The sequence below is a fragment of the Artemia sp. Qi Xiang Cuo genome, chromosome 3, assembly GCF_049724085.1.
Source record: "Artemia sp. Qi Xiang Cuo chromosome 3, ASM4972408v1, whole genome shotgun sequence".
NCBI classification, from domain to species: domain Eukaryota; kingdom Metazoa; phylum Arthropoda; class Branchiopoda; order Anostraca; family Artemiidae; genus Artemia; species Artemia sp. Qi Xiang Cuo.
Window position 1 is genome coordinate 56,288,022 of NC_142796.1, and position 12,335 is coordinate 56,300,356.

At 34.9% G+C, this 12,335-nt stretch overlaps 1 protein-coding gene and 1 long non-coding RNA gene across 5 annotated transcripts in view; one reads left to right on the plus strand and one right to left on the minus strand.

Annotated features, from left to right (window-relative positions):
- LOC148954311 (uncharacterized) overlaps nt 1-12,335 on the plus strand; it is a 47,329-nt gene that overhangs the window by 15,123 nt on the left and 19,871 nt on the right. The window contains exon 3 of one of the 2 annotated variants that reach the window (XR_016141503.1): nt 3,096-3,151. The exons of the other annotated variant lie outside the window; for it this stretch is intronic. This is a non-coding gene — a long non-coding RNA (uncharacterized LOC148954311). Of the gene's footprint in view, nt 1-3,095; nt 3,152-12,335 lie in introns of those variants that run through there. 2 annotated transcript variants of the gene reach the window in all.
- The window catches only part of TrpRS (Tryptophanyl-tRNA synthetase), a 57,601-nt gene continuing 50,943 nt past the window's right edge, over nt 5,678-12,335 (minus strand). For all 3 annotated transcript variants that reach the window (XM_089086219.1, XM_089086220.1, XM_089086221.1), the window contains exon 8: nt 5,678-5,914. In XM_089086219.1, coding sequence (XP_088942345.1) covers nt 5,756-5,914 — 159 coding nt within the window. In that variant the 3' untranslated portion in view covers nt 5,678-5,755. The remainder of the gene's footprint in view (nt 5,915-12,335) is intronic.

Below are 12,335 nucleotides of genomic sequence, written 5' to 3' on the forward strand. Positions count from 1 at the left end.
TACCGTTTCCCCAGACACATGCAATTCAAAATTTTGAGGTATTCGTTTTGTTCAACGTAGTTGAAAGTTCTGGGAATTAGGTCTTTGAAGAGGATAACCCCCTCAGAGCCCTCAGGGCAAGGGTTGTAAGTTATGCCCTGGGGGCATATAAGGCTTTTATAGAAAGCGTTGTCGTAGAAACTTCAAAAAGGGCTCATTCAATTGGAAATTGAAACGGCTAGTACCCTTTTTAATAGTCGATAATGATTGGAGAGCAACTAACCCCCCTCTCACACCCACCATTTCTCCAAACATATCCAATTAAAATTTTGAGATAGCCATTCTGTTCAACGTAGTTCAGAATTCTGGAAATTAGGTCTTTGAGGATGACAGCCCCTCCACAGATCTCAGGGTAAGGGTTGTAAGTTATGCTCTGGGGGCATATAAGGTTTTTTTAGAAAGGTTTGTCGTAGAAACTTCAAAAAGGGCTCATTCGATTGGAAATTGAAAGGGCTAGTTTTATAGTAGAAAGTGATTGGAGGACAACTAACCCTCCTCTCACGCCCACCATTTCCCCAAACACATCCAATCAAAATTTTGTGATAGCCATTTTGTTCAACGTAGTTGAAAGTTCTGGAAATTAGGTCTTTGAGGATGACATCCCCCCAATAACCCTCAGGGCAAGGGTTGTAAGTTATGCCTTGGGGGCATATAAGGTTTTTATAGAAAGTGTTGTCGTAGAAACTTCAAAAAGGGCTCATTCGATTGCAAATTGAAAGGGCTTTTAATAGTCGAAAGTGATTGGAGGGCAACTAACCCTCCTCTTACGCCCACCATTTCCCCAAACACATCCAATCAAAATTTTAAGATAATTATTTTGTTCAACGTAGTTGAAAGTTCTGGAAATTATGTCTATGAACCTAGCAAAGATTTTTGTACTATATGAAAAAAATCGTTTTAAATGTTTTCATTTTATAACTTTAAGAAATCAAAATTAATTGAGATTTTAAGGAATAAATATCAGCATATGTATGTTAAACTGACAGTACACATTATTTTCAGTAAATTCATTTGAATTTTTTTTTTAAGTACAAATTATATTCTGGCTTTTAGAAAGCTGAGGGGTTTAAAACCCTACTCATACTAATTTCTGCTCGTTTTGAGTTTGACTGTTATTTATTTTAATTTCTGTTTGTTTTGGGTTTCAATTATTTATTGATACTGATTTGTGGCTTGGTAGATTATTTGATTCTATTTTTATTCATTTTTGGGTTAATGGAGTTCTTTGCTTCTTATTGAAAAATTTATTTTGTGGGAATTTTTTTTTAAATTAGTTACTAATAAAGACAATAGGATAACCGTTTCCAAAAAGTATGTCTCTAATAAACTTTAGTTCATCTGTGATGCAAGATTCAGGGCAAATGTTAGGGTACAATCGACAAGAGAGGTAACAACAGCTCTTTTAGCTTGTGGGGGGGTGATTGTATTTAAAATGTAGATATCTGTCGTTTTGTGTGGGTTTTCTGTAAATTGTAAAATCCAGTTCGTCAATGCTACGAATAATTAATACATCCAGAAACGGTAATTTATTTGAAATTTCAATTTCTAAGCTAAACTGTAGATTTCGGTCATATGTATTAAGGTGATCGAGAAAACCCCTAAGTTCATTTTCCCCATAATTTCAGAGCGATATTACATCATCCATGCAACGCCCCCAATAGATATGTTTTAAAAAATATGAATTTAAGGCAATTTGCAAGGTGTTCTACATAAATATTCGCTAATAACCCGGATAGAAGTGCCCCAAGAACCTCTGTGGGGGGGAATGTATCACGAAAACGGGCTGGATAGGATTAGACCCAGTATTCATTCTCTGAATCAGTTCAAGCATGTCCTTCAGGTAATTCATTGGAGTATTTGGTCCAGTACGTTTAGGACAAGCCTCCGAAATCAACAGCTTTTCCCACAGCAATTTCTTCCCTTTCGCAATATCGGTCAGTTCAAAAAAGGAATTTGACACTTGTGGTCCCGCAAAAGGCGGAAAAAAAATGTCCGTTGAACACTCCGAGCCTCAAACAATATCCTCCGAAAAATTCCTAGTTTTACAACAATTATAAAATGGGTTGGACCCAAATATTTCCCAAAATCATCCAGATGAATATCGTGCTTCATTTTGAGCCAAAAGTGCTTGCAGCACATATATACTCATCACACTTTACTATAAGAAAAAAAGAGTCACGGCCTTTAGAAGGAAGCTCAAACTTCATTTTGAGCCGCAAGTTTTTTTTTTAACACGTTTATACGCATCTCATTTGACTGTAAGTAAAAAAGAATATAAAACCTTCAAAACGGGACTTACCGAATATTCAAGCTTCATTTTGAGCCGAAAGTGTTTGCGGCACAAGTATATTAATCTCATCTCCATCAAAATCAGCATTATACGGCTTACAGGCACCAACATGAAGTCGAAGTGTATAGTTCGAATCATGGATAATTCAAACTCGATGTGCCATCATTGAAGCTTTGTGCAAACTTGGCTGCCGATTCACGAGAACTATATCACCATCTAGAAGCGGCCTATTTATTAGAAGATAAAAAGCATTCAAAAAATAATATTTTGAACCTAGTGTTCGGTATCAATCAAAAGAAAAAATGCATTATGATAAAACATGTTTTGCCCCCTGGACCCCTCTTATTTATTCCTATCCCCGCATCTTAGCTTTATTTGTACCTGAAAACCGGGATTTTCTAGTACGTTTCTTTGGGTTGTTTTGAAATTTTGAAGTTATTAGAGGGCACATAGAATCGTAAAAATGAATAAGCAAGACTAATTAGCTGAATCTGACAACGCTTTTCATCCGTAAAAATACAAAAATACAGTCCGTTGGTTGCCAAAGACAATTACACCTTGAACAGAAAGCCACACTTCTTAAGCTGTATGGTGCCTTATGTTTTTAGCTTATTTTTGACCTATGAATTTTTTGGCCTGAGGGAATATTGAAGGGCATATTAAATTAAATCTGAAGATACTAAGGCCCTGTTTACAAACAGGAGTAGAATGTGAGGTTTTAATGTCCCTAGTGAAAATTTGTAATAAGTATTCAATGTATTTTCAGTTCCGTAATTCTTTTTATCAACAAATCAAGGGCCTCTCCTGAAGTCACAAAACGTCAAGCCCGGGAAAGTCTGGGATGGGTGACCGCCTTTTACAACTTGTTTTTGCATATATTAGTTTTGTGTATTTTTTTTTCTCTTTTTCCATTGCACTTTATAAGACTATTTGATAATATGCAATTAGTAAACTATCTACAATCAGAACATATATTTTATATAAAAAAAAATAGAACAATATAAACCCCAAATGGAAGGCACGGCTCAACCCATTCGGCTATGACGAGGTATTTGTAAGTTTATTATCGTTGCCACTTTATTAATAAGCTAGAACCTTACGAGCCAGCCGTCACAATTAGTCCTGAAGATGGTTTTTTTTAGACCGTAATAACCCTATAGTTAAAAAGTAAATATTTTAGAAATTTTTTTAGTCTTAAACAGCATATTAATGCGATATAAAATGATGAATTATAACGATATAATTAAAATTATTATAATTTGGTCTTTCTGAACAGAAAGTAACTAGCTGCGAGTGGTATAGGTCATATAAATGTAAAGGGCTGGGTGGGAGTATATTATCCCATCTTATTTACCTAAATTTTGCTATTATTTATTGGCTACTGTCTGTTTAGATACCACTTTCTTGGCGGGAGCCTTTTTGATAGACGACATCTTTGGTGATCATTTCCGTATATTTTGGGTGGTTTGTTCTTTTGATCCCCTTTAGGTTTTTGAGCCTTATCTTGTTTTGGAGCTTTTGCTTGCTTTTTCTTCCTGGCTAGTGAATCCATGCTCTGTGACACTACAGATGTCGGTGCTACTTCAGCTTCAACTTCAGACATTTCAATGTCGTCTCAAGTGTATCTTGGTATATTATGCGACTGCCTCTCAATTTCCGGCGTATTTTCAAAGTCTGAGAATTATCGGTCCCAACAACGACGTCCCGGTTTGAACATTTCTCTCTGTATTATTGCTAAGGAATTTTGGCATAAAGTTGGTGGGTGTTCTATGACTTTATTCTCATATTTCAGTTTAATGAGTGTGTGTGTTAGATAAATACTCTGTTAATTTAACGGACTGTCCGTCTATTCTCCTAACATCTCTTTGATATATATCTATAAAAGAATTTTATAACACACAATATAATTGACTATTATAAATCCGACAAATATAGAGTTCAGTCCTAAAAAAAGCCTTTTTACTTGGAATTTACATCCTCAGAGTAAACTTTTTATTTTTACGATTAAAAATAATTAAAATTTATTTCAGAAAATGTAATTGGAACAAATTTGAGTTTCAACATTCACAGATACATTAATTCAAAAACTCAAACAAAATAAAATGAATCTCCAGCACTAAGAAAAGAGACAAAATTTTGGGGCTTGTGTGTTAAATTTGTATTTTAATGAAAATAAATGTATTTTCCTTCTAGTATTACATTTACAAAAACAGAAATAGTGTCTTATGGTTTGCAAGATGCGTGCGGGAGGGGAAAGCGGCTGCAAAATGGAAGTAAACTGCTTTTATTTGTTTCGATCACATTATATATAAAATGTTCAATATTCGTACCACTTGAAACAGAATTATTTGAAACCTGAGAAATGTCCTTTTTACAGTATATTTTTAAGTTCTGCCTAAAAACTAGCAATAAAAATTACAAACTAGCCTAATTAAAAAACAAATAATAATAAAGATAACAATCCGACACATTAAATATCTTCACATTTATATGAATAAGTAAGTAAATTATGACTGCTTTTTAGGTTTTTGTATATAAATCTGCATTAGTGGTGGCACAGCGAGGATATAAAGAGGACATGGAGTTCTCGGAAGCATCTGATTTTTTTTTTTATCATTTTTTTTTTTTTTTTACAGAATCCCTCTCACGTTTAAAGATGATGATCAAATTTTGATGCTTTTTCGAATCAAAGGCTTTTAATGCTTATGGAGTCTTGTATTTCAAAAGGCGAAAAGTAGTGCTTGGAAGAACCAATATGCTCAATGCTTAGTTGGTTTTTTTTTTTCTTTTAAACGCAAAGAATTCGTTTAGTATATGTTAGGCTAAGAAACTCAAGTCACCCTTTTGCCAACAAAAAAAAGAAAAGGATAAGAAACATAATATGTTCCATATGAGAATAAAACTCTTTATGAGGGATGGGATAAGAAGGATAATGGACTTTCAAGGACTTGAAATTTCAATAGTGAGTACCAGCTAAAAGTTCATTTCTTTTTATGGTACTTGTGCATTATATGGTACACACGAAAGAGGTCAAGTTTGGTTAATGCTAATGAAGTGCAATAAAATAGGATGCATATATAATAGTTTAGAAACAAATTTGGGCTATATATTTGCACATTAGGGGGGGGTGGGTATGGTAAAGCATAGCATATATTAAATACCTAACCTAGGTACCTTTCCCCCCCCCCCCTAAACCCCAAAATGTAATCGTTTAAATATTGTAAACTCATTGAGAAACCACGCTTTTCAATCATTTATCTCTTGCAAATAGCTGTTTGACGCGTTTCGTGTCTGGTTTCCTTGATACAGTCTACAGCGGTGTGTACCATAATGTGCTAAAAATACATATCCCTTTGAAGTTGGTGTATTGGCAGGATAAAAAAGAACACAAAATTTGACATAAATAAAATAACAAAATTTTCTAATTCAAAAATCAAATACAAGTTGTCTAGGAGTCATAAACCCCCTAACGATGTCCTCTGTGATACGTTCTTTTCTGGTTTGATGGTCTAAAACGATGGGCGTTAATTTTTGAATTAAAATCCTCTTGATTTCTCCGCTTAACATTGCTCCACTAGAATAATCCTGTAAAAAAAAATTACTTTAAACATACGTACATTATATATATATATAATGTGTTTGTTTTATATTATACATATAAATGACGGAGCACTACGAAAAAAAGCACTATACATTCTGGGGCGAAGGACAATTAAGAAAAAAAAACACAAATATAAAGAAGAACACAGGCACTTGCAAAAAAAGTGAAGAAAAACAGTTATGACTATGTGAGTTGTTTCCAAGCATCGTTTGAAATCTGTTGGTTGTGTTTTTCTATAAGTTTAGCAACAGCTATAATAGGATACTAGTAGGGTACTATATGAAGACAATTGATGAGCTTTGAACTGCGTGTCCAAATTGGAAATCTTAGAAGGTATTTGCAAAACGGAAGAAAGTGGAGCATATTTTCAGTTTGTCAGCGTGTTTAAGAATCTTCCATAAGGGTGCAATGTACAGAATGTGGGGAAAGCAACCGTGTCTACAACAACTGACATAAAATAGCGATCAAAAGGAAACTTAGCAGAGATTATGGAAGCGTGTGAAGGTTATATGTGGTTAGTGTGGGGTTCTGTTATTTGGGTAGTACGATTTTATATTTATTGTATAATTTACATTAGAGATTACCTGTTACGTTTAGAGCTTGGTTGAGATTTTGATGTCAGACTAAAATATCGTCAAGAAGTGGGCCTTCTTAGTTCAAAGACTATTTCGGATTTTTCGGCATTGTATTCAAGGCTAGATTTTAAGTATTCTGTTAGCAATTTTTGGAATGCTTCAGAAATTTTGTCGAAAGTTCGGCTGAAGCTTAAAGATGTCATCAGCATAAGTGACTAAGAGGATGTTGAGGCCCAAGGACTGAGGCAAAGGATATTGAAAGAACACAATCATTGAAATAACAAGGTGCACCTTGAGTTGTTCAATCCAGCGGTCATGCCATTCCATCCTTCTTATGAGAGATTCTTAGCAGGACTAGTAGAGTAGCATACATATCCCTTTGATATCTGATAATAGCCAGATTTAATCCTCTTTTAGCAGCCCTTAAGAGCATGAGGGAGTGGATCAGGGAGATGAAGGGGCGGCGAACATCATGACTCCAAGGCAAGTGATCTACTTGTAAAGGAAGCATTAAGCAGAGCATTACCATGTTACCGCACGTCCACTACCGTTTACAAGCCAAATGGATGTGGAGGTGTGTAACATTTTTTTCAAGTTCGTTTATGAACAATAGTTCAAGCTTGCAGCCAGTTATGCAAGCTTTGTGAACTTTATGAGAAATAGTTCACAAAGCTTGCATAAACTGGTTGATACAGCTATGACTCCGTTCATAGATCTGCACTTGATTGGAGGTTATTCTCCTCTATTTTGCTGTAAATAGGACGTAAAGATGGTAATGCTCACACAAAATGCTTCCTGACAGTAGATCCAAACCCTGTGTCATAATATCATCTGCTAGCTAGTAACCATGATGCATTAGCTAGTAACACAGGACTACCATATCTGGCTATTATGTAGATATCAAAGCGAATGTTGCATCTACTAGTCCTGCGAACTCTCATAAGAAGGATGGATCATGAGCTGGATTGAGCAACTCAAGGTGCACCTATTATTTCAATGATTGTGTTCTTTCAATATCCTTTGCCTCAGTCTGGCCTCAACATCTTTAGTCACTATGCTGATGACATCAAGCTTCAGCCAGCTTTGACAAAATTCTGAAGCATTCCAAAATTGCTAACAGATACTTAAAATCTAGCCTTGAATATGTCGAAAATCCGAGATATCTTTGAACTAAGAGGCACTTTTGACGAAATACGGCCATAGAAAGAATCCACTCATCAAGTTCAAGGTCATCTCGCCATTCGAGTAGAAAGGACAGTTTAGCGCATCTTCCTCACCTAACAGTAGCGACGACCAAACGGCACAATTTTCTGTTTATCTCTCGAAGTTTCGTTTTGATCGTATGTCCGTTGTTGCATGATACGGTCGCATTCCACATCCATAAATGTAGCCAAAACTTTTCTAAATCACGTGATTGAGGGAGACTTTGGTGTTCCTACCACTTAGATACAGTTCCTAGATAGCGACGCTTCAATGGAACAATAGGAGAATCAGCATATTGTAAAGCTATTATATCTATGCTAAAAGATATTCAGGAGGATAGGCTTTTCCTTAGCGGGCAGCGGTGAGTGCTTAATCAACAGGGAATAGGGTACATTAATCTTGGAAAGATTGTAGAAACATTATCACAATACAGCTTAGTGTTGAATGACGTCCAATTATGTACCTACGATTGATTTTTTGTTTGGGGTGATTAGCAGGTATCTGAACAGTTTTATTTAATTTAACCTATCACAGAGCTATTTATCTATCAGTTTCAATCGGTCTAGGCTCTCAGATGAGATTCGCCATTTGATGCAGTTTAATTGTTTTTGGATAATAACGGAATCTGAATAAGCTAGTGCAAAAGGCAAGTAAGTTCCAAGTCATTCACTTAGTGAATGTCATTTCATAACAAGCTTGTTCAGTAAATAAAGCAACTTCTCTTCACCCACCTCTTTGTTTTCATAAATTTTTCCATTATTAATGTGAGTACCACTTTGTCAACTACTGAATCAATTAACAAAGTTCTAAAAACTCTTTAAGGATCTACATTGATGGGTAATATTTTTACAGTTTAAATCTTCTTAGCCTTCAATTAAAATTTCTCAACTTCAAAGGCTCCGAAAAAAAGCAGACACAGTTAATTCATTTATTTTGTCTGAAAACCTGTTTACAAAACATAAAAAGAGTGGAGCAAAAATGAAAAAAGCACAAGAACAGAAAAGAAGAAGACATATTTACATTAAAAAAAGGACATTTTTTCACGAAGTTTTGAAACTGCAATTTCTGGGTCTACCACATTCCTTATTAATCAATATTGAAGTCCATGGCGATGGTAGTGTGAGGAACAAGTATTTGGCCAGACGCAAAAAAGTGGAACATAGTCTCGCTTTATCAGTTTTACACAATATATTCAAGAAAGGCATAAAGTACAAGATATCAGGCTGTGCGACAGCGTTATAAAGACTGGCGACATAAAAATAGTTGAAACGACATTTCCTCGGAACAATTGAAGCATAGGAGGCAGTATACAGCAAGAAATGTGGGCAATCCAAAAACTGCGAGTGCGGCGTCGAAAAGGGAAACCTAGGCGTGGTATGAAGTCAACTGTTTCATAATGGAGGTACTAAGGGGAACTGCGATGAGAAAGCGTCATGGCAATTAAAATGAACAACCTCAGATTGTTTTTTAATTAGAGGAAATAATTATTATATTCATAAAATAAGAAGGAAGAAAACTGAAATGCCCTTCGTAAGTCTGACTTGGGTTGGGGATACTATCAGCATACGAGATAAGATATACTGATGCACTGAAAAATAAAATAAAAAGTTAGGCAATTCCCCTGTGTGTTCAAAACACATTTTTTTTTTTTTTTACAGGGTAGCCTTCACGACACTCACCTGCCTCGTTCCTTTAAAAACACGAATTTATCTTTTATGGGCAACAGTAGGCTAGGATTATTGCTGGATTGAGGAATCCTGATGCAGATATTAAGAATCAAATAGATGTTTCTCAGTTGTCTAATAATTGCAGGAAGTATTCCCCTTTTAGCAAATTGGAGGAACACTGTGATGTGAATAAGGAAATCGAAAGTTTGCTTTACGTACACCCTCTCACGACCAATCGAAAACCAAATGCAATAGCATCAATCAATACATTTGCAATTACTGATAAAGCATCTTTGTGCCTGATACCATGTTGAAGCTTAAATTAGTGGGGAGGGCTGCAATATTTTTCCTCCAACTGATCGATAAATAATAGTTTTGCACAGTATTATTGAAACAGCAATAGGGGATAAGGAAGAACATTGGAATATGGATTTCTCTTTGAGATGGTAGTATGATCTTCTATGCAAAAAGATGAAGTTACGACTCCCTGAACACACCAACTGCATAAGAAGATAAAATGCTCAATTGAAGCACAAAACTCGTTCTTTAGATACAGAGCACTGACTCCACAGCAAGTACTGTGGAGCTTTTGTTGTTTAGACAGTTGATGGGTTTTCTAACAGACTAAGAAAATACAATTACACGAAAACAGAGCTAAAATTGTTATAAGAAAATTCAATTTCATAAAATAAATTTTAATTATCATGAAGTTTCAAGGTAAAATCAAGTTTGTCAGGTTTGAATTTTTCTGGAAAGAAACATGTTGAGAAACTTTCGATTGGAAGGGAACAAGCCACTCCTTTTGGGGATTTCTGCTGTAGAAAAAGAAGAGGTTGCCTTAAAAGACGCTGTTCACCCTTCCACAGAAGATTTTGGTTAATACAACTTATAAGGTCACACCAACTAGATAATGACGACGGAGAGCGAGTTGGCAGGACACATTTCGAATTTTGACTTGTGAAAATTCGCATAGTATCCACCACCCCTTATCGAGGACACTCAAATTCCTTGTTTAGATTTAGTTTATTAATAAAAATAGAACTTGACAAAATGCATATATATATATAATACATGAAAAAACAAAGTCTTTCAACTAAATCTTATAGCCTGCCCATGAACTTGCAAAGCCAAATTGTTCTAGGGGCGTGTCAGGAATAGAAGAAAAAAATAGAAAATTTTAGTACTAGTTTATAGCACAAATTAAATATACCAGAAATACTGATAATATAAAAAAAAATATATGTATATGTGTATAAATAAAAATACATAATTCCTTGCTGAGTTGCTACTAGAGTCACCGTAACGACCAAAAAAAAAACAACTATCCAAATAATCCACTATACTCATTCACACACCTCAAACAAAAAAAGAAGAAGAAAAAAAAAGGAACAATAGCTTAGGACTCATTAATAGGAAGCATTTTTTCCATGACTTGATTTCTAAATTTTTTTCCAACCATTTTATATCATTAATTATCATATTATTACTAGTCCATAAATTTATAGATAAAATACAAATAAAAATGACAAATAATAATTTAAGCTGAACTGCCACTTAACAGAATAGCAAGCTTAGACAAGGGTGTCGTTCTCAAGCCAACCCTGGATAGAGATCTCGCGAACTTCCTTTGGGGAAAATGCAGTTTTTTCACCACATAAAAAAGAATGACAAACTTCCGCGCAACATTGATTTGAAAATAAGCCAAGGCATTATATATAAGAGCTCCAACCCTTAAATTTCATATTCTTAAAATTTTTCCTTATATGCCATACAATTTGCCTTTTGTGCACTTTTTCCGAATCCCCTTCCCCCCAAAAAACAAGCTGCTGTGCACGTGCAAAGAGCTAGTTTATATTTAAATATACTTTCAACACATTTTGGTCTCCTATACCTGTGCATATATTCCTATAACTGTGCAACAATTACTTTACTTCATTTATTTGCTAATACCAATTTTGTGATTAGCAGAATTTTACAGTGTTGTAGAAAAGGTAAAACGAAGCATTTAAGTAATATGATATATATCTCAAATAAAAGTTTTTAAATAGTACTTATAATTTCAGAAATTACATAATTAATGAAATACCAAAGATACCTTAAAAAGAAACAAAGTTGTCTTTACTACAATGGCAAGCCTAAAACATCCTTTTATTGTGGCATCATCTGTTTCTTCTTATGTCGCCGATTTCCGTTTGTTGCGAGGAAGTGATAAGCCAATACTCTTTTAAGAGTTGATGAATGTATTACTGCATACACATTTTTGGACAAAAATTCGTTAGTAAGATACATCACTTAAAAAGTTTTGAGGGGTTGACGACTTTTTGTTGTGGTACACACCAGAAAAAAAATGGATAATAACGATGTTCAATATGTCTTATTCACAGCTAAAACCATCTGGAGATACAACCCCTCCGTCACCTTTCCACCCCTTCCAACTTTTGGACAGGAAGGTAAAGAAGTTTCACCATATTGAACCAGAATCACGCCAGGATTTTCACTTTGATAGATTGAGGAGCCAAACTGGATCAGTAATTATTAGACAAAGTGGTACTTTTTTAGGATAAAGGGAGTCATGCTATACTCTGTTCTACGAAATCATACAAACGTTTTCAATTTATTATCATTAAGCACGAAATGGACCTATGGTCCTCTAATTCCTCCCTTCCCCCATTTTTTTTTTTTTTTTTTGCAGAAAGGCAGGGACTTGCATGAATTTTACCCCTCACCCCGGTCTGCAGGTATGTGTTAGGGTATAATAGGCCGTACAGTAGGTTGGAGTAAATAATTAAGTGTTTTTATTACAAAAGTAGCCTCCCCTCAAAAAATGTCCTAGCAGAAAAAATATTCCCATGTACTGAAAGAATCCTTTTCACCTGCTCATAATAACCATGACAAAGATGTGTTATATTAAAAAAAGGATCCTTTACTCAGGGTTCCTACAAGGTACATCACTTTAGTAT